The sequence below is a fragment of the Triticum aestivum genome, chromosome 3B, assembly GCF_018294505.1.
Source record: "Triticum aestivum cultivar Chinese Spring chromosome 3B, IWGSC CS RefSeq v2.1, whole genome shotgun sequence".
Taxonomy (NCBI): Eukaryota; Viridiplantae; Streptophyta; class Magnoliopsida; order Poales; family Poaceae; genus Triticum; species Triticum aestivum.
This window is the reverse complement of record NC_057801.1, coordinates 725,460,529-725,486,679: the sequence shown is the minus strand read 5'-3', so window position 1 is coordinate 725,486,679 and position 26,151 is coordinate 725,460,529. Positions and strand designations below refer to the sequence as shown.

At 48.5% G+C, this 26,151-nt stretch overlaps 3 protein-coding genes across 4 annotated transcripts; 1 reads left to right on the top strand and 2 right to left on the bottom strand.

The window, feature by feature from the left end:
- Positions 1-1,674: 1,674 nt before the first annotated feature.
- Positions 1,675-6,332, bottom strand: LOC123072031 (probable mitochondrial import receptor subunit TOM20). The gene is made up of 6 exons (XM_044495592.1): positions 6,064-6,332; positions 5,863-5,941; positions 3,536-3,705; positions 3,305-3,352; positions 2,828-2,908; positions 1,675-2,197 (listed from the first exon to the last, which is right to left on the bottom strand). The coding sequence occupies exons 1-6, from the start codon at positions 6,163-6,165 to the stop codon at positions 2,048-2,050; spliced, it is 630 nt and encodes a 209-aa protein (XP_044351527.1). The 5' UTR covers positions 6,166-6,332; the 3' UTR covers positions 1,675-2,047.
- Positions 6,333-6,735: 403 nt separating this feature from the next.
- Positions 6,736-8,494, top strand: LOC123072030 (SNF1-related protein kinase regulatory subunit gamma-1). The gene is made up of 2 exons (XM_044495591.1): positions 6,736-7,855; positions 7,932-8,494. Exons 1-2 carry the CDS (start codon positions 6,813-6,815, stop codon positions 8,209-8,211), a joined length of 1,323 nt encoding a protein of 440 aa, XP_044351526.1. The 5' UTR covers positions 6,736-6,812; the 3' UTR covers positions 8,212-8,494.
- Positions 8,495-9,140: 646 nt separating this feature from the next.
- Positions 9,141-13,740, bottom strand: LOC123072029 (exocyst complex component EXO70B1). Of its 2 annotated transcripts, none has more exons than XM_044495590.1 (2): positions 11,534-13,740; positions 9,141-9,447 (listed from the first exon to the last, which is right to left on the bottom strand). In XM_044495590.1, the coding sequence occupies exon 1, from the start codon at positions 13,556-13,558 to the stop codon at positions 11,555-11,557; it is 2,004 nt and encodes a 667-aa protein (XP_044351525.1). In that variant the 5' UTR covers positions 13,559-13,740; the 3' UTR covers positions 9,141-9,447; positions 11,534-11,554. The 2 variants fall into 2 exon arrangements, with proteins under 2 accessions (XP_044351525.1, XP_044351524.1); XM_044495589.1 differs by having other exon boundaries at positions 9,141-9,499; positions 11,534-13,738.
- Positions 13,741-26,151: the final 12,411 nt, after the last annotated feature.

The window sequence follows — 26,151 nt, the reverse complement described above, 5'->3', positions numbered from 1 at the left end:
ACCATGCCCTAGCTAGGAGAGGCCTGCTACCATCTTAGCTTAGTTAACCGTCTAATTCCTAAATATGCAATGGGTCCTCTTTGGCCCTTCGATCTAGCGCGGTTTGGACGTCTGGGATCGATGCACAATTTTTTCTTAAGAAAAGGTTAAAACCTGCATCCTACGACATAAATTTCCACGGATTTATTATGGAAGATCTCCAGCAAATCCATGACATAAAATTACTCAACCAGAGTACATAGCAGTCGACAATGGCAGAACCATTTACAAAGATCGATAACCCACTTAGACCCAATCTTCTAAAGCAAGGCCTTCAAGAAAAAATTGTGCACTCGCGCCGACGGCGCTAGATATCAAGTCTTTGAAGATCGAGAAAGAGATTTTCATTTCATCATATTTTTTTCGGGAAGGGGAAACTCTGGCATCTGCACCGTGACGAAGACGCAAGTGTGTCGCCATGCGAGTCACACAGCATCACTCCGACGAAAAGCTCCATTTATCGCCTCTCCTTTAGCTTTGATCTTTATTTTGCACTGAGTCAGTTTGCGGTTGTGCATCCTGTCGTGGCCAAATTCACTGTTTTGACCCTTTTTGTTAGTTTAGCACAATCTGACCCTATATGCAGAAGTTTTTCGGATCTGACCCTTTTTCTACCGCCATTGCCTTTGGCGGTAGGGTAACTCAACGTACTGCCAAGGCCTTTGGCGGTAGGACTTACCTGCTCCGTCATCTCCATTTTTTTGCAAAAAAGACCCTACCAGCATAGTCTGTGGCAGTACGATGTGTTACCCTACCGCCAGAGGCTATGGCGATAGGGTCTTTTCCGCAAAAATGAATCTTTTATTGCATGTGTGCCCTTATTATAATTACATGCATGTCACTATCACCAAAGACTATGGCAGTAGGGTCTTTTTCACACCGAACGGGTGTGACGGTGTAAGTAAGTCCTATGTGCTACCCTACCGCCAAATAAAATGGGGTAGAAAAAGGGTCCGATCCAAAAAACTTTTGCATGTAGGCTCAAATCGCGCTTAAGTTAAGGAAAAGTGGCAATGGGAGAGGAGACAGGTACCTGAAGTTACTAGTACCGCTGTCAACCCTCCTGATTGGGCTGGCTGGAGAAAAAGAACGACGGGAGAGGAGATAGATACCTGCAGTTACTAGTACCGCTGTCAACCCTCCTGATTGGGCTGGCTCGAGAAAAAGGAACCATGATCTCCATAGCAGTGCCCATGATGGGTAGGGGCGAGAGTGCTTTTCTTGATTTGCCAGGAACGGGGTACAGGCAGTACATGGAGATCATTACTTGCTAGTAACATGCAGCAATCAATTCAAGCCCAAATCTCTCAAGAGCCCCCACACGGCCGGACGGACGGACACGGTAACCCCCGGCCGGGGAGGCATGCAGCCCCCCGGCCGGAGACCCGGACACCAACAGTTCGGTCACTACAGGTGGTGATGGTGCAGGGGCAGCCCGTCGCTACACGTTACAAGAACGCGCCCCCGCTGGCAGTGATCTGGTTGCGCGGCTCACGTCTACGTAACAAGCCATGCGTTCCGTGCGCACGTGAGATGTCAGGGTTGCCTCTCTGCCCCGTCGGGCTCAAACCAACTACGAAACAAACAGATAACATGATGGCACGGATTTTAATGTTGAAAAATGCAGCAACAACAAAAAGGCAAAGCAGATTCAAGAGTGTGAGATGAGCACGCCAAACGTCGTTTACAATTATTGGCAAACAAAAAGAATGCTCACGGAAAGCAGTATATGCCGCACAAAGGCACATCCAAAGTACCCAATATTATGTAGACATGTGAAAAGAGCATACAAAAACACAGTAATGGTTCCTGCTAATAATAAGAGAAGCACGTAAGAAGCCAGCGCCCAAGTCCTTTGACAAGACAAACCTCGTCAAGACCGCCGCATGTCGAAAAATTCCACAAAAAACCGCAACATGGAAACACCATTTCCTCTCCATAACTTTTGCTAAGTCCTAACATAGGCATGCCATTTGCAGGTTTCCTTTTTTCCAAGTCTCGTCTTGAATCACATGTTAGGCTGTGACATGTGAGGTGGCTGTGCCTCCTTGGCTTGACTGTTGGCCACTCCTATCCAAACACCGATGCCAACGAGAAGAATCCCCCATCCAGCCAGATCATACCAGAAGTCATTGTCCTTCTTCTTTTTCCTTGATTGCTGCAAACCACAATATATTCTCGTATTAGGTACAGCGAGGAACAGAGTAGAGTATGCGGCATGTGGACATAATGTCAAAAATCAAGGCCAGAGGTATGTGGGGGAAATATACTCAAGAGGTCATATGGCTGGCCGAATAGACATACATAGCATGTACCACATTAATGGAAGAAAAAAACAGGGCTATATATTTTGTTAGAAATGCTAGGGGGAAATACAAATATTACATCAAAAAATATTGAGTCATCCACTGCCTGTTTACTGAAACAATTTGTTTTAACACTGCCTCTTTACTAAAAGAAGAGACAGCAATAGGATGGGTATAAGACAAATGTGTGAAGGATTAAAATAACTGATATATTTAGCCATCCACTGCCCTGCTTACTGAAACAATTTATCTTCACTCTTGTTAACACTACTGGATTGACTAGTACAATGAGAGAAGGATGTCTTAAGGATCCACATGTACGAGCAATTCAAAAGCAGATTTCTGGGTACTCTGACAGGAAATGAGATGAGCAGAACCAAAAATATGTACAGTAAAAAGAAATAGGGACTCCTTACAAATGTCAAGGGCAGAAAATGTAATAAGCAAAGAAGTGGTAAGCCGAGCAATGTTAAACAAAATACCCTTGCATTTGAGGACGAGGGTGCTCCTTGTGAGGCTTGAGATGCGATTTGCCTATGGATCTCCATATGCAGTTCAGGTGCCTGAGGGTGATTGCACACAAATGTTATACAGAAAGGCAATACAAAGTGATATGCAGGCATACTCAAATATGCTACCAATAAAAGGTTCAGAGTAAATTTAGATACAAAGATACTACAGATACAGGGTAGTTCGGGGATTCAAATTTCCCCTATAACTTAGAAGTTCTTGCATTGCTAGTGAGCCAATCTGAGTAAGACCTATTAGAAGTTCTCTATCATAGGCATGGGGTGCTGTCAGCTTTTAAATTATGTTGACAGCATCGAATAAAACAAGGAACCTGGAGAAGATTCAAAAACTTGCACCAAAACAACTCGAATAGTTGAATGACATGGTATAATGGTATCATAATAACTGAGCAAAGATATAGCCAAACATGCCGGTAGAACAAAGCGTACCTTTGATGACAAATCCAATGACTTCCTGTACAACTCATTTGCTGGTTCCTACAAGAAACATGCACGTATCTCAATCTCCAGCTAAATATGCTTAGAAACTTATTAAAAGAAACAGTTCCAGAGGCTGGTTTATGGAGCTGAGTGTATATTGCACTTAAAGCATATGATCTCAGGCCCAGGGATCAGTCTCCAGCATGGAACATGCAAACAACTGAAGCAGACAAAACATACCACATCAACAGCCCTCTGGAAACAACCAGTTGCTTTTTCAAAGCATTCATTAGCCTGGACGGTTTCCGAAGTGAAGAATCCACGAGAGGTCAAGGCATTCCCCAAGCACCAGAGTGCATCAGCCTTGTTGGGATCAATTCTCAGTGCTTCATCCAGCTTAGACTCCGCATCTATAAGAAATAAAACCAGATCAGCCAGATACCCCACTTTTGACCCCAATCATAAACTTAATACACAAAAGGAGTACAGTTAATTTAGTTAATGTACACAAAACACTCACTCACGCACAAGCTATATAATTGTATGCTAACTCCAAAGTATTACTCCCTCCGTCCCATAATATAAGAGCGTTTTTGACACTACACTAGTGTGAGTAGTACCTATTATCACTCCGACTAAATAAGCATGCACGTGAATACGTGATCCTACTTTAAGGATGAATTTAGAACACAGCGCTATGATAATAAAATAAAGCAAGCAAATAGTACATGAAAACAATCATACTGAAGTTATATAATTAATCTCTACCAGATTATTGAAAGGTCATTGGGTTTGGCAGCATAGTCTCAGCCTGGTTTTGCAATGCAGTATAAATCGAATTCAGTAACCACTCTAATATCAGACATGTGGTTAATTCTTGAAATGAATCTAATGCATAGGTCCACCAGCAAACCACCTCAAAAAGTGTTCATAAATCAAAGTGCTGCTTCGTTGAACACCAAGGAGAAAACGCTAGGCACTAATAGTGGACTTTGCCACTGCCTAGTGCCTATCTCGCCTAATGACATGCTTAGCATGATTAAGAGCTAGGCGTTCTGCTATCGCCTAGCACCTAGGCACATTTCATTGCAGGTCTAGGCGCCCTTTTTTTTACTACACAGGAAATACAACTGCAAAAAGAAACAGTACAACAGTCAAGCTGCTCACACCCATAAATAACTTGATAAGACCCCATAAATCTGCCTGTTATTCTAAATATACAAACACCACCATCACCATCAATCTGATCAACGAACATAACGAATGCAACTACAGGCTCCATATATATGTTAGAAAGAACATCACACATTCCATCATGCAACAAATGCAACTGCAGGTTCCATACATGCTGGGAACAAAACTGCAGACAATTAAGCATGCTACAAGCAATCATCTTAAAGAAGGTCAAACAAGCTATTAACACATTCCAAACACCTAATGCGCATATGTTCACTAGCACTACTGTCTCAGTGTCTGTTCTGTGGTTGGTAACATCGTACCAACAAACCCAATACTGCAGTGTTCAGCACACCATAAAAGGGCAGCCCGGTGCATGTAGCTCCCACTTGCGCAGGATCCGGGCAAGGGCCACTTTGGGCCTATAGTACGCAGCCTTTCCCTACATTTCTGCAAGAGGCTGTTTCCAGGACTCGAACCCGTGACCTCATGGTCACAAGGCAACAGCTTTATCACTGCGTCAAGGCTCCCCTTCCACAACACAAATCAGAGTAACCTATTTCTCAAGTATACCTAACTTCTTGGTATAAATAGAAACTGGTGACCATAAAACGCTCACTCACGCACAAGCTTTGTGATTATATGCAAACTCTGAAAGATAAGTGCATATTATCACTCCAACTAAACAGGCATGCATGTAATCCTACTTTCAGGATGAATTCAGAACACCGCACTATATGATATAACAAAATAAAGCAAGCAAGTAGTACATGAAAACAACCACTCTGAAGTTCTACAATCAATCTCTGCCAGATTATTTTGGAAGGTCATTGTGCTTGGCAGCATAAATTCCATCATACAACAAATGCAACTACAGGTTCTGTACATGCTGGGAACAAAACCACACACAAATCAAGCATGCTACAAGCACTCATCTAACCATTAAAGGTAAAACAAGCTGCTAACACACCCCAAACGCCTAATGCACATATGTTCAGTTGTTCACTAGCACTACCAACTGTATTAATGTCTGTTCTGTGGTTGAGAATATTGTACCAACCCAACACTGCAGTGTTCAGCACACCACCATCCATAATGATCTCCTATTTCCCAACAAATCAGAGTAACTTATTTCTCAAGTATACCTTCGATACAACTAACTGGCACATGATATAAATAAAAACTAGTGGGAATAAAATCACAACTACGTTAAACACAATATAACATTTATAACAATGCTAGCAAAGCAAACTAAAAGCCAAGGCCCAATTGTTAGGTAGGATCTACTCCAAGTTGGAACTTCTCTAGTGGGAAGCAATCGAAGCCAACGAATCTCCACACGGAAGCAATCCAAATTCACCGAAGAATAGACACAATCAAGCGCAGCGTACCTTCGAGGCACTTGAGGCTCTCGGGGCCGTTATGCATCTGCGACAGCTCCAGCAGCGCGCCGCCCCATCGCGTCAGGTTCTGCGAAGCACAAAACAAACGTCAGATCAGATCAAACCAAATCAGACGGGGTCGCCGCAGCCGCGTTCCCCTCGGAACAAACCGCCGGAGCGGAGCAGGAGGAGGTCGGGGGGAGGCGCTACGTCGGCGTCGAGTGGGTTCTCGTCGTAGGTGGACTTGGCGGTCTTGCAGGCGAGGTCGAAGAAGAAGAGCCTCTCCGGGTCGTTCATCGCTGCCATGTCCATGGCGTCGGCGTCGGCGACGGCGACGGCGGCGAGATCCGGTGCGGCGGCGAGGCGGGGCTGTGCCGGGGGCTTACCTAGGGTTTTAGGCCTGAGACTCGCTTCGATTTGGGGGAGGTGCCGACGGAGGCGGGGGTGGGGAACTAGTAGTTGTTGTTGTAGAGAAAAGGAGGGGGCGGAGGGGATCGAACCGCTTTAGTAGGACGCTGCCAGGCGGGCCCTTCGAGCTTCGTCCCCACCTGCCAGCGAGATAGCGCGTCCACGGTGGGTCCCCGGCATGACTTGCGGGAGGAGATAGAAAAGCACATCACGCGGCCCGGCCCAGCTCGGCAGTTCGCAAACTAGGCCCGTTCCAAAGCCCGCTTAGAAATTTCGGCCCGTTGTCGTCCAGAGGGGAACTCCGTTTTTTTTTTTGCTGGAATTTTGGTGCATGTCTGAGAGCTCAGCTGCCGGGCGGCGAACCACTTGTCAGCGTCCCCTGTGGTTCTGGCGCGAAACCTTCGGGCAGCTCGCTCGCGCCACCATTGTCGGGCCGAGGAAGCGACCAAGCAACGCAAGGTCACGGGTGGTCGCCAAGAAGAGCAGAGTAGTGGCAGTGTGCAAGGCAGCGGAGCAGAGGCTTCCGACAGAGGAGAGGAGACAGGGGAGCCATGCAGGCGAGGCGGGAGATCCGGACGAAGCCGGAGCAGCGGGAGGAGGAGGATGCAGCGTCGGCGGTGGCGGAGACGCCGCTGAGCGCGCGGTGGAGCCCGGAGGCGGAGATCGGGATGCGGGTGGAGGACATCTGGGACAGCCTGGACCAGCCGCAGCTGAGCCGGAGCGACAAGCTCAACAGCTGCTTCGACGCCATCGCCGTCTCCTCCTTCCCGCAGACCTTCGGGGCGCAGCTGGTGGACATCCCCTCCGACGCCACGCTGGCCGAGGCCGTCGACATCCTCTCCCGGAACCGGATCAACGGCGCGCCCGTGCGCAACGTGGAGGCGCCCGAGGACGCGAGCTGGATCGACCGCTACATCGGCATCGTGGAGTTCGCCGGGATCGCCGTCTGGCTGCTGCACCGGTCGGAGGCCTCGGCGTCGGCCGCCGCGCTGGGCGCCGACGAGCTGGCCGCCAAGCTCGGCACGGTGACCCTCGACGGGGGCAGCGGCGGCGGTGGCGGCGGCGCGAGGGAGCTGAAGGCGGCCACGGAGGCGGAGGGCGCGGTGGCGGAGGCGTTCGGGTCGCTGCCGTCGTCGGAGCTGTTCCGGAAGACCAAGGTGAAGGACATCTCCGGGTCGTTCCGGTGGGCGCCGTTCCTGGCGCTGCAGAGCTCGGACACGTTCCTCACCATGCTGCTGCTGCTGTCCAAGTACCGGATGAAGAGCCTCCCCGTGGTGGACATCGGCGAGGGCACCATCAGCAACATGGTGACGCAGGCGGCGGTGGTGCACATGCTGGCCGAGTGCGTGGGGCTGAGCTGGTTCGAGGACTGGGGCACCAAGACGCTGGCCGAGCTGGGCCTCCCCCTCATGAAGACGAGCCGGCTGGTCAAGGTCTGCGAGGACGAGCCGGCGCTCAAGGCGTTCCGGCAGATGAGGCGGCGCGGCGTCGGCGGCATCCCCGTGGTGGACGGCGCCGGCAAGCCCGTGGGCAGCATCATGATCAAGGACGTCAAGCACCTCCTCACGGCCTCCGAGTCCGCCGGACACTACAGGTACAAATTTCACTCGCTGCATAGCTTGTTCCGGACATGAATCGCCAACAGACGGTGAACGCATGCATGCACGCAGGACGCTGACGGCGAGGGAGTTCATCGCGAGCGCGCGGCAGAGCTCGGGGGAGAAGCAGATGAGCATCATCACGTGCACCAGGGAGGACAACATGAAGGAGATCATCCTGAAGCTGGACGCGGAGAAGAGGCAGAGGATCTACGTGGTGGACGGGGAGGGCAACCTGGACGGCCTCATCACGCTCAGGGACATCATCGCCAAGCTCGTCTACGAGCCGCCGGGATACTTCGGGGACTTCTTCAACGGCGTCATCCCCATGCCGCAGAACAGCAGGGTCTGAAGGAAATCCTTCTGTTCTCTTCCCGGCTTCCGGCCTCCTAGGCAAGATCAGGATATAATCTTTCTGCCATTTCCTCTCGGTTTACCCCTCCTTTGTGTGCAGTAGGTAGTGATTCTCGGTGTGTTTTTTCTTCCTCTTCCATTTTTCGCTCTCCCTAGTGCTTCGTTAAAGCTAGAACCTAGTTTCATTTGTTTCAGTTTTGTCAGTTCGGCATAGCTAGCTACCTAGCTCATCATAATGAAGAACAATGTGGCTCTGTTCGTGTCAACGACCGGAATTTAGACATTTATGTGAGATAATCTTAGAGCTGTATGAATTACACATTTGCTTGCGCAGGATCTGCTCAAGTCTGAAACTACACACGCGCTCTCTTCTTAATACATACAGACATACAGTGATGTAAATTCACAGCGGGGCAGAGTAGACAAGGATGTAAAGGTCTGTGGAATGTAACTCTAAACCAAGATATGAAATTGTGAATAGGCACCCAATACTTTGACAACATGCATTTCTGCATGTTATCTCCCAGGTTATGATGAGCTGCCCGACAAGACAATAATAGAAAAAGGCGCAGATAAAAGACCCCAGACATATCAAACCAGGCAATAGCGTATAGGATAAGGAGCAAAACAACCATCAATTTGCAGTGCAGCACAATTGACAATAGATGGAAGCAAACTGCATAAATCCAAAACCCACTCTATGAACTGAGAAGATGAAGAGCACAGGGCACAGTGAAACTGCTAAACTGCCTTTATGATAACGAGGTTGACGAATTCACGAAACTGGATTCAAAGTCATAGGTTGTGGTCTTTTTAGTTATCCGATAAGCTACTATACTTACTTTTCTTTTATCATCATCATATTACTATACTTCCTGCCAGCAACCAACTAATCAGCAGATAACGGAAATTGCAACAAGGGGAAAGTGAACATAACCGCTGTATAAATTGTACATAAGATGCCAACCACCGACCATCCAACAATAGTCAATAATCAACAAAAGAAGGGTAAACTGTAATAATGACAGTTACACAGCTCACCGCAGTGTCCTAAATCCCATGTGGAAGCGCCAATGTCAGCACTCCCCTTAAAAAGAGTCAAAGATGGCACGCAAAGTATTCCAGCCAGGGTGCCTTGCATTCACAATATTTCTGCTCCAGCAGCAGTCAAAATTGATTTCTCCATCTTCGAACCCCACAAGCATGATGGTAGGGCAGGTTCCTAGCACACTGCCTGCATGAATTTTGCCAGGGATTTGTTACCACCAACGTTGATATGAACATCCCTGAAGAGATATAGGACCAGGTCATTAAGTTTGTTGATCACGCTCAAGTAAATCACTAAATCCATGACTAAAGCATGACAAAGCAACCCAGGTCATGATTTTTTGGGGAATTTTCCTGCTTCATAAACATTGCAAATTTATTGATTTGCCAAAAACTCGTCTAACAAGGAACAATATACCATTTGAAAACCAGTTCACTGCACTAGGGGAAATATGTCGTTACACGCAATCCATATTACTGTTTCAAATATGCAGTAGTTAAAAGCATCTTCAACCCCTCACTTTCTCCCAGCTGGGCGGACAGCCTAGACAGTTCCCTGACAGGAGAGACAGTGAAAAGGCCTTCCCAACCAGAGACCCCCCCAAATCATCCCTATACGCCTGGGCTACCAGCACCCCTCAAATCCAGCCCATATTTGGGGAGGTTATGAGGGTGTCCAGGCAGTCCGCCACGTCGGATCCGGCCCACCCCAGCCCTCTCTCTCTCTCTCTCTCTCTCTCTCTCTCTCTCTCTCCTAGTCCTGGGCATTCGGTTTAAACCAAAAATTCGGTTAAGGCCGTTCTGTTTATTTGCAAATTCAGTTAGGAAATATGCTAACTGAAATTTGTAACATAAAAGTAAACCAAAAATTCGGTTAACCGACCTGTTCGGTTCTGTTTCCGGTTTGTACCGAAAAAATGTCACATATACGTGTCTTCGCCACTCACAACCATCCTTATTATAGCTGAGCTATCTTGCCTCTTCTCTTTTACCCACACGAGGTGGGATTAAGTCAATTGGACTACTGTTGTCATCTGACGCTAAAAGCTAAATGGTTCAAACAATAGAAGAAATACGTATGTTGGGCTTGGGGCTTGCATGCAGGCCCACGGGCGTGGCGTCCAGGGAACCTGGCTGCAGGCCGACTAGTATCCTAACTGGCTGCTGGATGCCAGGCCTACTTAGCGTCCATGAAGCCGCTCAAACAAAAAAACTTAGCATCAGCAAAGTGATAAAAATGTCTTGGCGTCAATGGCCATGTGGGAGTCACGGGTGTCTACGTTCCTAGGACTAGGAGGCTAGGAGCGTGATCCATTCCACTCGAATATAACACCCTGCCATACAGGTCGGTTTCTATCGGCTTAACCGATGTAACACCGAACCAACCTTATCTAATTCCTTAGTGGAAGTGAAAACCGAATTTATCTGTACTAGGGATAAAAACCACAATTTCAGTCTTTTCGGTTACGATTTCGGTTCGGTATTCGGTTCCTGAGTTTCTATGCCCACCCCTAGCTGGCGTGCACTGGCAGCGGACACTGTCCGGACGCTTTCGCGGATGTATAGGGTCCCAAATTAGCCCAGTCCAGTTGGAGATGCTCTAAGAGCCTTATTCTTCAATTATTAAGAAATGTAGGAAAGAGTACAGTCCTACAACTTAAAGTTGCACCGAGAAGAATAACAAACCATGATCAGATGAGAAATCAAATTTTGTTACTCTATTAGATACAAACACGATAAGTTACTCACGAATTTATCATGAACATTGCTCGATAAACTACAAAATCAATGGAACAATGTACTTCCTCTATCCGGGTTTATTGGGGCCACTCGTATTTGGTCAAACTTTGACCATCTAGACTAACAATGGTTTTATGCTGATTTTATTTGAAAGAGGATTCCAACGGTATAGTGTTTTGGGACATATAGTTTATATTTTATTAGTCAAATTTATAGTGAAAGTTTGAGCCTAAATACGAGGGGGCCCAATAAACCCGTGCGGAGGGAGTATATTTGTGATGTATTTTTACAATCGCAGGATAAAATAGGGGTGCAATCTATGTAGTATCTCAGTAGTTAGGTAAACTTACTAATTTTTAGCATATGTCATACTAAATGCTCAATTGAATTGCAAGGTAGAAGGTACCATTATGATCCTGCAAATCTAATTATGCAGCTGCTAAAAAGAAAAACCTGACTGCACAGCCTTCTATAAACCGATATGAACAATCTATGGAAGCACAATCTGAAAGTTATAGCACTTTAGCACTCACCTTCAAACATAGACAGTTTGATCAAGCATTCAATTTTTTCCCTTCAAAGAAATCTGAGACCTGGTTCTCCACATCCTCAGGGTTGTACTTTATATACTTTGCGAAATTCCTTCCCCCCTCCAGCTGCCCTCGGAACCTTCCAACAAACGAACGGTATGCTGGAAGGACCTTCTCTGAGATGGAAATCTTCAACTCTTCTCTTAACTGAGGATCCACAACCTTCCATGCTGTCTGTGTCCTGTATAACTCCTCGTAAGCCAAGTTGAAGCTCTTGAACCTTTCCTTCAGGGCAGCCTTGAGTGCACTCGATGAACCTGTTGTCTGTGGCAACCCATCATCCCTCAGGCAAGCTAATACCCTGGTCCATGAGGATCGGAGGTACCCTGTAGAGTACCTCCTTATCTGACCACGGCGCTTACGGATCCAGTTATCCCCAAGCAAACTCTTTAGCTCTGAATCCTTGATCTTCTGCACAACATACCACAGATTGTTCATCAAAAATATGTTCTGCAGTGCCTCATCATCATACAGCTTCGCTTTATCCTCAATCTTGTCCAATAGATGTGTGATCAGTATGAGCAGACAGTGACCCAGTGGAGTCATATCCGCATTGTCACCCCCATTTTCCAGCTCAGTCTCGCAACCATCAAGAAGATGATTCAGCCAGCGGCTGTAATCTGCAAGCAGTCGCACATAATTCATGACATAACGCGTAAGCGGGTGGATCTCGCCCCCTGGCAGTGATCTGCGAGAAGTCTCCCCACGTATCGCATTGGCAAACTCAGCGACCGTGCCACGCACCGCATCCCCTAGCCTGACAAGTATCCCCTCTGCCTCTTCCTTGATGAAATCCCTTGCATCCCCTGAGAACAAGGCCTCGAGCTCTGGCAGCAACTCAGCTAGCGCCTCGTACATACCAAGAATGCGGAACAGCTTCTCGGACGATCTCTTGCCAATCGCAATGGCATCACCGAAGTTGAGCAGCTGCAGGACACACCCCTTGGCCGCCTCAGTAAAGCACTCCTCCTCGGCATCTGCGTCGGCCGCAAGGATCTGGCCACAGATGCGGCGCTCCTCGGCGAGAAGGCCCTGGACGACGACCCTGAGAGCCTGGATCCACTTCTTCATCTTGCCATCGAGGACGCCCCACTCCACGCGCTGCACCTCTTCCAGGCTCATCTTGTCGACCCCAAGCACGGCGAGGCACTCCATGAGCGTGTCCCGGCGCACCTCGCTGTAGACCTGGCAGAGCTCCGGCCCATAGCCAGCGCGCAGCATGACGTCCGCGATGTCCTTGAGGGTGCTGACGGTGTCGGGGGAAATGAGGTAGGGCGAGATCTCGCCATCGGAGGCGGAGCTCCACCTGCCCGCGCCGGAGGACTCGTCGCCCTCGTCGGCGTGGCTGGCGAAGGAGGGGCAGTCGAGGTCGACGGAGGAGGCGGAGTGGAAGGTGGGCACCGTGAGCGAGAGGCGGCGGAGGAGGGACGCGTGCAGGTCCTCGGCGGCGAGCGACGCGGTCCCGCGGATGAGCAGCTGGCGGAACTCCTCCTCGAGGCGCGCCATGGCGACCTGCAGCGCGGCCTCGACGCGCGGGCCGGCCTCGCCCATGAGGCAGGCGGCCGCGGCGAGGTACTCCTCGGCGTCCTCGGGCGACTCGAACACCAGCCGGTCCCCGGCCGCGGGGGAGTCCCACTGCTCCACCAGCCGCAGCGCTTCCTCCACCGCCGCGTCTCTCTCGTCCTCCAGGTCGTCGTCGTCGCCGCCGAAGCCGGGGCCGGGCGGCCCCCGCTCCCGCCCGTACTCCCCCTCCTCCTCCTCTTCCCCCTCCGGCAGCTCGGAGCCGGCCGCGGCGTCGGGGGCGCCGGCGTCCGGGAAGAGGTCGGACATGAGGGAGAAGCGGTTGTCGAAGCCGGAGAGGATGCGGATCATGTCGTCCGCGGCGTTCTTAGAGTTGGCGAGCGACTTGACGATCTGCTGCGCCGCCGCGATCACCTTCTCCTGCCCGTCGGGCGGCGCCGCCGCCATCCCGTCCCCGCGCCGCGCCGCGCCGCTCGCCTGCGCTCTTGGATCGGAGGAGGGCGATGAGGGCGGTGTGAAAGGGGGCGGGGAGTCGCGGAGGCGGAAGGGGGGAGGGGAGAGGAGGAAGGGGGAGGGAGCCGAGTCGCTGATTTGCTGAGCTGGCCTTGGGTTTGGGTTTGAGCGAGTCGTCGTCGGGTGGTTTAGATGTCTGTCTGGGCTAAAAAAGGTTGGACTGACGATCTTTTCCTGCTTTGATCACAGGCTTTATCGTACGGATCGGACCGGGATCGGATTCGTTCCGGCGACCATACACTAGCTCACTTTTGTGCCGTCCATGCACTCGACTTTGTATCGTCTCTTCTGATATTTTTCTCCAAACACGGTACAGACACGAGACGCCAGTGGCGGAGCTTGACAAGAATCAATGGGGGGGCCAAGGACAAAAAAAACTGAAGCAACTTCAGCAAACCATAAACTTGTAGCCACCAGGCAATTTTACTTATATAGTTATATTACCCATATTGGTCAAAAAATACATGTCTGATTAGCATTTAGCAATATATACTTCAGATGAGAACTAAGCACACCGCAAGTAGTATTTCCGAGTCTCAAATCAAAATTCCCCCTACCGCCCGACCCCCGCGTCCCTCTCTGAGGCGACACGGGGGGAACCCAACATCCCCGCCGCCGGCCCCCTTCCTCGCCTCCCTCCCTCACCGCCGCCGTGGACCACTGCGGGGCAAAGCCCTGGCAGCGCCGGCGGCCGCGGGGCTTCTCCCCGGCGCAGCTCCGGCGAGGTGGTCCTGGCAAAGATGGGCAGCGGTGTGTTGGTGGCGAACGGGCGCGACGGCATGATGGAGGCGACGGCGTGAGCTACCGGCCAGGTTTGGTGGCGGCGTTGTGATGGCTCGGCTAGGAGGGCGTTCCTGGCGAGCAGCGAGCGCCGGTCACCTACGATCTGTGTGGCGAGCGACGGCGCTCTCGCGGTGGCGCTGGCGTGGGTGCTGCCCGCGGCTAGGCGGGTCAGATCTGAGCCTGTTCGGGTCCGTACCGGGCCCTTGGTGTTGGGGACGTCGCAAGGCCGTCCCTTGGAGCGGGTGACGGCCGTCGTGGGCGGTCTTGGCCCTTGCTGGAGGTGCGGAGTGGCTGCTGTTCTTCAGCTAGGTTGGAGGTGTTGGTTGGGAGTGTAGGTGGTTCTTTCTCAGAAATGGTAAGTTGGAAGTGTAGGTTTAGTCTGATGGCTCTCTCCACGAATGAAGAGGAGGTGGAGGGGTATATATAGCCTCCACACAAAATCTAACCGTTACACACAATTTATCAAACTCGGTGGGACCGATTCAACAGACTCGGTCGGACCAATTTAGTAAACCTAGTGACCGTTAGTGATTTTCGGTGGGACTGACATGCAACTCAGTGAGGCCGATTCGGTTAGGGTTAGGGCATAACATAATCTCGGTAAGACCGATTACACAAACTTGGTGAGACCGATTTTGATAATAAGCTTTCCAGAGAGTTGGTCAGGTAAACTCGGTGGGACCAATTTGCTCTTTTCGGTGAGACCGAAATGTGACAAAAGGGAAACAGAGAGTTTACATTGCAATCTCGGTGGGACCGATTGCTCACTTCGGTTTGACCGAAACGTTACGAAGGAAAACAGAGAGATTACAATCCCATCTCGGTGAGACCGAGATCCCTATCGGTAGAACCGATTTGCCTAGGGTTTGTGGCAGTGGCTATGACATTTGAAATCGGTGGCGCCTGATAAGAAGAATCGGTGTGACCGATTTTGGCTTTGGGTTTAGGTCATTTGTGGATGTGAGAAAGTAGCTGAGGGTTTTGGAGCATATCACTAAGCACATGAAGCAAGAGGCTCATTAAGCAACACCTCATCCCTCCTTGATAGTATTGGCTTTTCCTATAGATTCAATGTGATCTTGGATCACTAAAATATAAAATGAAGAGTCTTGAGCTATTGAGCTTGAGCCAATCCTTTGTCCTTAGTATTTTGAGGGATCCACTTTCATCATCCATGCCATGCCATGCCATTCATTGAGCTTTCCTGAAATATATGTCTTGGAATAGCATTAGCTCAATGAGCTATGTGTTGTTATGAATTACCAAAACCACCTAGGGATAGTTGCACTTTCAGGTTGCTTCTCGTCGGTGATGTTGGTGGAGGTATGGTTCGTGCTCTCTCGGCAGTGTGGGTGGTGCTGGTCCACGGCTACGCGGCTTCAGCGGATTTGCTGTGGTGACGGCGGTGCGAGGCTTCAGGGACGGTGCCGCCATGCACCTTGTCGGAGTGGAGATGCGCAACATTACGGATGAGAATCATGTTCGGTTTTGGCCGGCCGGCGTCGATGGCACCCGCGGGTGTCGTTTCTCTCCCTGGAGGCGACGTCGAGTGTGTCGCCATCTCCCTCGTGCTTGGTATTGGCAGTTGTCTCCGAGCGAAAGCCTTGGTCCTCTGGGGCGGCATGATGGCGGCGTCTGCGACGTCGTTTCTCTGTTGGGAGCATCGTGCGAGGAGACTGAGTTTCCTGTTGGCGCTCATCCGGTGTTCGTCGTGGCCTTGACCGCTCTCCTCTGGCGCTATGTATGGTCGTCGCGGATGAATCCAAAGAAAGCTGGAGTTGCTGTTCTTTGGAGGTGTTCAGTGTTCATCAAGATGCGGCGAGGTGTTTCGGTCTTGGGCAGGTTTTTCCGTGTTGTAGTTGTGTTGTTGTGTGTGGCTGTCCGGAGGATAGCCGGATGTGGTGTTGAGCTACGCTCGTTGTTCCCAGCGAGTCATAGATGTCATGTACTAATTTTCTCTCCTTCTATAAAGCTATGGTACGCAATTTGCGTACCCTCGAAAAAAAGAGAACTAAGCACACCAAAACATATAAATTGTCGCTTAGCCTTCAAACTTCAAAGGCATTCTATGAGGCAACTAACAACTATAGATTAGCTCCGCGATCCCTGATGCTCTTGAATTCTGTTAAAATATCCCTAAAGTTGTACTTCTCTGCGATTTCACGCTCTATGGGAACAACCAAGTTATTTGCAAGATTCTCACCTTCCATCCTATTACGCGGCCTTGTCTTGATGATCTTCAAACTGGGAAATGCATGTTCAGTGCTTGCCGTAGAAACTGGAAGTGTAACAAGTAGACGGAGTAGTCTGTCAATTAGTTGTAGATTATATCTCTTCCTATCTCAACACGGAGTTGGCAAAGATCAGTCAATGTTGATATATTTTAGCCTGAAATGTTCTTTCTACATTTTTATTATCCTTTGCTGCTACAACATTTTCTAAATGGCCTGCCTGATTCAACAATGTTTGGCATTCCATACCTCGAAATACAATAGTAAGGGGAAATGAATTATTCATTTGAGCCTTTTCATCTTGATTTTTGTTCCATTTCAAGAAGCAGAGGTAAATGTTGTGCCGGTGGAGGATCTTCGGCTACTTCCTTTGTCCTTTGCCTTTTGAAGGACGACTGGATGTTGCCGCTGACGCTCTTAACCATGCTCAATTGATCATTCTAATCTCCTTTTGAACCCCAAGTCAAGCAACCGTTAGAAACTACTTAGATGAACAAATCTGTAGTGCAACAAGAAATCCCGAAATTCGTATGGGGGACGGCGGGCGACGAGGGGGTGGCCTGCCGGCCGGCCGACATTGACGACCACCGGCCAGTGGCGAAGAGCCCAAGTCGACCGTCTTAGGCGCCCTTGTCCTCCCCTTACAACCTCCTCCTGTGCACGCAGATCAGAGGCGAGCTTATCCTCGGCGCCGCGTCGAGGCAGTGTGGCGGCTTGGTTCATGGATGGAGCAGGCGACGGAGGCGAGCAGCCGTGCCCGATCAGCGAGCGTGGTTAGGGAAAAAAGAAGCGAAGCAGCCGAGCATCTAGCAGGTTCGTGCGCACAGGAAAGTGATAATACCAACCATTTATCATGTTCGAGCATCTAGCAGCCGAGCACTTAGCAAGTTCCTGGCCTTCTAAGTGTACGTGAATGGGCCATCCAAAAGGTGTTGGGCATGGCTACCTAGTAAAAAAATATTTGCATTTGGGCTCGGGGCCATGACCCCCTCAGCGTTGCACGTAGCTCCGCCATTGCGAGACGCAGACCTTCACACACATACACTTAGCTTTGAACATACGCACGCAGTCAACGTCCGGAGCCACCACAGAACAATCCCGCTAAAGAAACAACAAACCCCCGACTCACCCAACCCGCCCCCGCGAGCGGGCGCGCGGGGGCCGCATTTACATTACAAATTTCCTGGAAAAAAAGCCTTATGTGTATTGAATCCGCTCTTCTGTTAGCATGAACACATTAATAAGATTCTTCTTATTCTTTTTAAATAGAACCCCCACCCTCACCTTTCTTAGGACTATCAAGCCTTCTCGAATTAGGTCTATGCACGACGCTGGGCAGGGCGGGACGATGGCGGCTGCTGGCGGCGCATGGGGGGCTGCTGGGGTCGACAGAGTGTGCCTATGCAGTGTGGGCGGTATCGGGGTTGTGGTGGTCCGATCCAGATATGGCGGGCTGCTCCTCCGGTCGGCTGTTCTCGCGGGCGGCGTGGTCCGGTCATCTCCAGTGGTCCTTGGGTGTTGGAGGTGGCCGGAGCGGGGGCGTGGGTGGCCGGCGACGTCTGCGGCTGGGCTGGCCTCTCCCAGTGGTGCACGTCGGTACGGCGGCGCGGGGCTCCCCCTAGGGGTCCCGACGTGGATGTGGGCTGCCGTGACATGGTGGTGGCTCATGGCGGTGGTTTGGGTTGTTCACAGCGGCGGTTGGACATCTTCAGCGTCAGCCCGTCGGTGTGCGGCCTGTGTCCATCTTCTCGGTCATCTGTTCGCTATCTTCGTCGATGGTTGGCCCTCCCCCAGTTGCGGTCCATTACTCGTCTCACACCCGGCAGCAGGACCGAACTCGTCTTGCGCTCAGCAGCGGGACCGAGCTCGTCTCATGTTCAGCAGCAGGACCATGCTCATCTCGCGCCCGACAACAGGACCGAGCTCGTGTCGCGCCCGGTGCCGCAGGACAGGGCAATGGAGGCCAGTTCTGGCTGGCCTATTAGGTCTCGGCACTGGCGGCAGCCCAGGGGTGTGAAAGGTGGGTCCTTTCCGCTCATGTCTTTGGTTGGGGTAGCGACGAATCTCGGGTGAGGTGGTGTCAAGGTCTTGGATGCGGGGGCGGCGGCCCTGGTGGTGGGTCTACGGGGCTCATGGGTAGAGCCCGTGGCTTGGTGCTCCCCGGTTGCCACGGCCGTGTGGGTGCCATGGTAGCCGGGGTGTGGCGTTCGGTGGCGGTGAATGGTGGCCGAGGTGAAAACCTGCTCTATCTTTGGACAGACTGGCGGCGGTGAAGCCCGTTCCCTTCTTGAAGGCGTCGCCGCAGCTCTCATTGCCCGTCGTGTTGCTCCAGGGGAAACTCTGATCCTCGAATCAAGCGGTGGCGGCACTCCAGTGTCGTCCCCTTCCTAAAGGTGCCGCCTTGGAGCCACGGTTCATCATATGCGGCTTCACCTCTTTGCGTAGTGCTAGGGATGGTGTTGCTGCGCTCAGCGCCTATGTATCCTGCCTTGGGGGTGTGTGTGCCTCTGTTGTGAGGGTGTGCGTTTGTATCGGGTGCTGTTGATCATTTCTTTGTTTATAAAGCGGGGCGAAAGCCTTTTTGGGTAACATACGCACGCAGAACCCGTCTCCATGAGCGCCTCTACTCACTCCGGCTAGGCATGATTCACCACAAGAAACCTAATCATCTAAACCGCGCTCAATTCACTTTCCAATCTTCTCTCAGCAGAGCAAGAACACGAAAGATGTGTACATTCGAACCCGTTTAGGTTATGGCGGTAGAGATTAATTTATGCATATGTTAACTAGAAAAGAAACTACATTGTGAATGTCTTAGGGTGTGGATGCTCGGGCTACATCCAATCGAGCTCCGCGCGGAAGGTGAAACAGGGAAGGAAGAGAATGAATAAGGGGTTGTCGGCTGATGACTACAAACCTTGACAACGACCATCGACGACGACATACACTAGCATTCCACAAGCTAAAGCGATGGCGAATATGTATGGCGCCCTCATAGCTTAGATGAACACTTGACGGGAGTGCTCAACACAAAGGAAGACTTTTGTGGATCCATGGCGGAGGTTGGCACGACAGATAAAAGATGGTGGGGAAACGCACCAAGTCAACGATGGAATAGATGACGGAGGCGACGTCGGGATAGATGGTGGAAGCTCACACGAATGATAGAAGGAAATAAAAGAGAGCACATCACAATAGCTTTTTCTAAAACTTACATGGATAAGGCAATATTTTCAACCATCGGCATGAGCATGAACCCAACCCTAATAAGACTAGATGTATGATCCACTATTGTCCTTTATCTCATTCCTCATGCTTTGTCCTTGCGCGCACTGATACGTCCATTTTACATCATATTTTTATGTTGATATTTATTGCATTATGGATTGTTATTACACTTTATGATACAATTCTGATGTCCTTTCTCTCTTATTTTGCAAGAATTATATGAAGAGGGAGAATGCCGACAGCTGGTATTCTGGACCGAAAAGAAGCAAATCTGAGATCCCTATTCTGCACAACTCCAAATGTCCTAAAACTTTATGACAAATTATTTTGGAATAAAAAAATATTGGGCAAAGAAATACCAGGAGGGGACCCACCAGGGTGGCCACAAGCCTGGGGGCGCGCCCCCTGAGCTTGTGGGCCCCCTGGCCAGCCTCCTGTTCCCATCTTCTGCTATATGAAGAGTTTTGACCTAGAAAAAGTAGAGAGAAGGCTTTCAGGACAAAGCACCGCCGTCTCGAGGCGGAACCTGGGCAGAAGCAATCTAGGGCTACGGTGGAACGATTCCGCCGGTGAAACTTCCCTCGTGGAGGGGGAAATCAAAATCATCGTCATCACAACGACCCTCTCATCGTGGGAGGACCAATCTTCATCAACATCTTCACCAGCACCATCTCATCTCAAACCCTAGTTCATCTCTTGTATTCAATATTTATCTCAAAACCTCAGATTGGTACCTGTGGGTTGCTAGTAGTGTTGATTACTCTTTGTAGTTGATGTTAGTTGGTTTATTTGGTGGAAGACCATATGTTAATGCTATGATTAGATTTATTGTAATTCTTCTTTCGTAGTTGCGGATGCTTGCGAGAGGGGTTAATCATAAGTGGGAGGCTTGTCCAAGTAAGGACAACACCCAAGCATCGGTCTACCCACATATCAAATTACCAAAGTAGCTAACGCGAATCATATGAGCATGATGAAAACTAACTTGATGATAATTCCCATGTGTCCTCGGGAGCGTTTTGCTTTATATAAGAGTTCGTCCAGGCTTGTCCTTTGCTATAAAAAGAATTGGTCCACCTTGCTGCACCTTTGTTACACTTGTTACTTGTTACCCGTTACGAATTATCTTGCTACCAAACTATCTGTTATCGATAATTTCAGTGCTTGCAGAGAATACCTTGCTGAAACCCGCTTGTCATTTTCGTCTGCTCCTTGTTGGGTTCTACACTCTTACTTATAAAAAGGACTACGATTGATCCCCTATACTTGTGGGTCATCAAAACTCTTTTCTAGCGCCATTGCCGGGGAGTGAAGCGCCTTTGGTGAGTGCAATTTGGTAAGGAAACATTGATATTACATGCCGAAATTTACTGTCACTTGTCACTGTGGAAAGTAATCCTTTGAGGGGTTTGTTCGGGTATCTTCACCTCGACCGGAAGCACAAAGAGTTGCACCTCAACCTACTACACCTACTGAAAATATTTATTATGAAATTTCTTCGGGTACGATAGAGAAACTGCTAGCTAATCCTTATGCAGGAGATGGAACCTTGCATCATGATATGCACCTAATATATGTGGATGAGATTTGTGGAATTTTTAAGCTTGCAGGTTTACCCGGATATGAAGTTAAGAAGAAGTTTGTCCCTTTATCTTTGGGTGGAAAAGCATTGACATGGTATAGGCCATGTGATGATATTGGAACATGGGACTGGAACCGATTGAAATTGGAATTTCATCAGAAGTTTTATCCTATGCATCTGATTCATCGTGATCGGAATTATATATATAATTTTTGGCCTCGTGAAGGAGAAAGTATCAATCAAGCTTGGGGTAGGTTTAAGTCAATGTTGTATTGATGCCCCAATCACGAGCTCTCAAGAGAAATTATTATACATAATTTTTATGCTCGACTTTCTCGTAATGATCAATCCATACTCAATACTTCTTGTACGGGTTCTTTTATGAAGAAGACTATTGAATTCAGATGGGATCTTTTGGAAAGAATTAAATGCAACTCTAAAGATTGGGAATTCAACGAAGGTAAAGAGTCAGGTATAATGCTTGAATTTGATTGTGTTAAAACTTTTATGGATACCGATGCTTTTCATAATTTTAGCACTAAGTATGGACTTGACTCTGAGGTAGTAGCTTCTTTCTATGAATCATTTGCTACTCATGTTGATCTCCCAAAGGAGAAGTGGTTTCAATATCATCCACCTATTAAGGTAGAAGTAGAAGGACCTACTAAAGTTGAAGAGGAAATTATTACTTATAGTGTTAACCCAGTAATTCCTACTGCTTATATTGAGAAACCTACTGTAACACCTGATACGTCTCCAACGTATCTATAATTTTGATTGTTCCAGGCTACTATATTATCTGTTTTGGATGTTTAATGGGCTTTATTATACACTTTTATATTATTTTTGGGACTAACCTATTAACCGAAGGCCCAGTCGAAATTGCTGTTTTTTTGCCTATTTCAGTGTTTCGCAGGAAAGGAATATCAAACGGAGTCCAAACGGAATGAAACCTTCAGGAGAGTGATTTTTGGAACAAACGTGATCCAGAGGACCTGGAGTGGACGTCAAGAAAGAAGCGAGGAGGCCACGAGGCAGGGAGGTGCACCTGCCCCCCCTGGGCGCGCCCCTCACCCTCGTGGGCCCCTCGCAGCTCCACCGACCTACTTCTTCCTCCTATATATACCCATATACTCCGAAAACATCTAGGAGCACCATAGATCGGGAGTTCCACCGCCGCAAGCCTCTGTAGCCACCAAAAACCAATCGAGGCCCTATTCCGGCACACTGACGAAGGGGGGATCCCTCACCGGTGGCCATCTTCATCATCCCGGCGCTCTCCATGACGAGGAGGGAGTAGTTCACCCTCGGGGCTGAGGGTATGTACCAGTAGCTATGTGTTTGATCTCTCTCTCTCTCTCGTGTTCTTGATTTGGCACGATCTTGATGTATCACGACCTTTGCTATTATAGTTAGATCTTATGATGTTTCTCCCCCTTGATGTCTACTACGCAACCTTCTCCTTGTAGACGTTGTTGGGCCTGCAAGTGCACAGGTTTGTAGGACAGTAGCAAATTTCCCTCAAGTGGATGACCTAAGGTTTATCAATCCGTAGGAGGCATAGGATGAAGATGGTCTCTCTCAAGCAACCCTGCAACCAAATAACAAAGAGTCTTTTGTGTCCCCAACACACCCAATACAATGGTAAATTGTATAGGTGCACTAGTTCGGCGAAGAGATGAAGATACAAGTGCAAAATAGATAGTAGATATAGGTTTTTGTAATCTGAAATAATAAAAACAGCAAGGTAACAAGCGATAAAAGTGAGCGTAAACGGTATTGCAATGGTAGGAAACAAGGCCTAGGGTTCATACTTTCACTAGTGCAAGTTCTCTCAATAATAATAACATAGATAGATCATATAACAAGCCCTCAACATGCAACAAAGAGTCACTCCAAAGCCACTAATAGCGGAGAACAAACGTAGAGATTATGGTAGGGTACGAAACCACCTCAAAGTTATTCTTTCGGATCAATCTATAAAAGAGTTCATACTAGAATAACACCTTAAGACACAAATCAACCAAAACCCTAATGTCACCTAGATACTCCATTGTCACCTCAAGTATCCGTGGGCATGATTATACGATATGCATCACACAATCTCAGATTCATCCAACCAACATAAAAGTACTTCAAAGAGTGCCCCAAATTCTCTACCGGAGAGTCAAGAACGTGTGCCAACCCCTATGCATAGGTTCATGGGTGGAACCTGCAAGTTGGTCACCAAAACATACATCAAGTGGCACATGATATCCCATTGTCTCCACAGATAATCACGGCAAGACATACATCAAGTGTTCTCATAAAGACTCAATCCGATAAGATAACTTCAAAGGGGAAACTCAATTCATCACAAGAGAGTAGAGGGGGAGAAACATCATAAGATCCAACTACAATAGCAAAGCTCGAGATACATCAAGATCGTGCCATAGAGGGAACACAAGAGAGAACACGAGAGAGAGAGAGATCATACACATAGCTACTGGTACATACCCTCAGCCCCGAGGGTGAACTACTCCCTCCTCGTCATGGATAGCGCCGGGATGATGAAGATGGCCACCGATGATGGGATCCCCCTCCGGTAGGGTGCCGGAATAGGGTCCCGATTGGTTTTTGGTGGCTACAGAGGCTTGCGGTGGCGGAACTCCCGATCTATCTTCTGTTCTGGAAGTTTTAGGGTACGTAGGTATATATGGGTGCATGGGTTACGTCGGTGGACATCTGGGGTGCTCACGAGGTAGGGGGCGCGCCCAGGGGGGAGGGCGCGCCCCCACCCTCGTGGGCAGCCCATATCTCCCCTGACGTGCACTCCAAGTTCCCTGGGTTGCTTTCCTTCCAAAAATAACTTCTCTAGTTGATTTCATTCCGTTTTGACTCCGTCTGATATTCCTTTTCCTTGAAACACTGAAATAGGCATAAAACAACAAATCTGGGCTGGGCCTCCGGTTAATAGGTTAGTCCCAAAAATAATATAAAAGTGGATAATAAAGCCCAATATTGCCTAAAACAGTAGATAAAGTAGCATGGTGCAATCAAAAATTATAGATACGTTGGAGACGTAACAAGCATCCCCAAGCTTAATTCCTGCTCGTCCTCGAGTAGGTAAATGATAAAAAAGAATTTTTGATGCGGAGTGATACTTGGCATAATTTCAATGTAATTCTTCTTAATTGTGGCATGAATATTTAGATCCATAAGATTCAAGATAAAAGTTCATATTGACATAAAAATAATAATACTTCAAGCATACTAATCAAAGCAATCATGTCTTCTCAAAATAGCATGGCAAAAGAAAGTTCATCCCTACAAAATCATATAGTTAGGCTATGCTTCATTTTCGTCACACAAAGATGTTCCAAAACTTCTATACCCCCGATGACAAGTCAAACAATTGTTTCATACTTAAATAATCTCAAACTTTTTCAACCTTCACGCAATACATGAGCGTGAGCCATGGATATAGCACTATGGGTGGAATAGAATATGATGATGGGGATTGTGTGGAGAAGACAAAAAAAGGAGAAAGTCTCACATTGACGAGGATAATCAACGGGCTATGGAGATGCCCATCAACTGATGTCAACATGAGGAGTAGGGATTGCCATGCAACGGATGCACTAGAGCTATAAATGAATGCTCAACAAAAGAAAACTAGTGGGTGTGCATCCAACTTGCTTGCTCACTAAGACCTAGGGCATTTGAGCAAGCCCATCGTAGGAATATACAAGCCAAGTTCTATAATGAAAAATTCCCACTAGTATATGAAAATGATAACACATGAGACTCTCTACATGAAAAGCATGGTGCTACTTTGAAGCACAATATATGAGACTCACTGCATGAAGAACAAGGTGCTACTTTGAAGCACAAGTGTGAAAAAAAGAGATAGTAGCATTGCCCTTTTATTTATTTTCTTCTTTTATTTTTTTTTTAATTTTTTGGGCCTTTCTTTTTTTTTGGCATTTCTTCCTTTTTTTTCTTTTTTTTTGATTGGGCAATGCTCTAATAATGATGATCATCACACTTCTATTGATTACAACATAAGGATTACAACTCGAAACTTAGAACAAGATATGACTCTATATGAATGCCTTCGGCGGTGTACCGGGATGGTGCAATGAATCAAGAGTGACATGTATGAAAAATAATGCATGGTGGCTTTGCCACAAATACGATGTCAACTACATGATCATGCAATGGCAATATGACAAAAGTAACGTATGTCATGATGATGATGGTGGAAGTTGCATGGCAATATATCTCGGAATGGCTATGGAAATGCCATAATAGGTAGGTATGGTGGCTGTTTTGAGGAATATATAAGGAGGTTTATGTGTGATAGAGCGTATCATATCATGGGGTTTGGATGCACCGGCGAAGTTTGCACCAACTCTCAAGGTGAGAAAGGGCAATGCACGATACCGAAGAGGCTAGCAAAGGCGGAAAGGTGAGAGTGCGTATAATCCATGGACTCAACATTAGTCAAAAGAACTCATATACTTATTGCAAAAATTTAGAAGTCATCAAAAACCAAGTACTACGCGCATGCTCCTAGGGGGATAGATTGGTAGGAAAAGACCATCGCTCATCCGCGACCGCCACTCATAAGGATGCACAAGCCAGGTACACTTCATGTTTCAAGTTTGTTACACAACTTTAACCATACATGCAAGCTACGGGAGTTGCTAACTTCAATACAA

Coding starts and splice junctions, on each gene's coding strand:
- LOC123072031 (XM_044495592.1), bottom strand. CDS start 6,165: ATGGACATGGCAGCGATGAACGACCCGGAGAGGCTCTTCTTCTTCGAC. Junction 5,942..6,063: donor AGAACCCACTCGACGCCGAC/GTAGCGCCTCCC, acceptor TGTGCTTCGCAG/AACCTGACGCGATGGGGCGG. Junction 3,353..3,535: donor TCCAGAGGGCTGTTGATGTG/GTATGTTTTGTC, acceptor TGTTTCTTGTAG/GAACCAGCAAATGAGTTGTA.
- LOC123072030 (XM_044495591.1), top strand. CDS start 6,813: ATGCAGGCGAGGCGGGAGATCCGGACGAAGCCGGAGCAGCGGGAGGAG. Junction 7,856..7,931: donor GAGTCCGCCGGACACTACAG/GTACAAATTTCA, acceptor GCATGCACGCAG/GACGCTGACGGCGAGGGAGT.
- LOC123072029 (XM_044495590.1), bottom strand. CDS start 13,558: ATGGCGGCGGCGCCGCCCGACGGGCAGGAGAAGGTGATCGCGGCGGCG.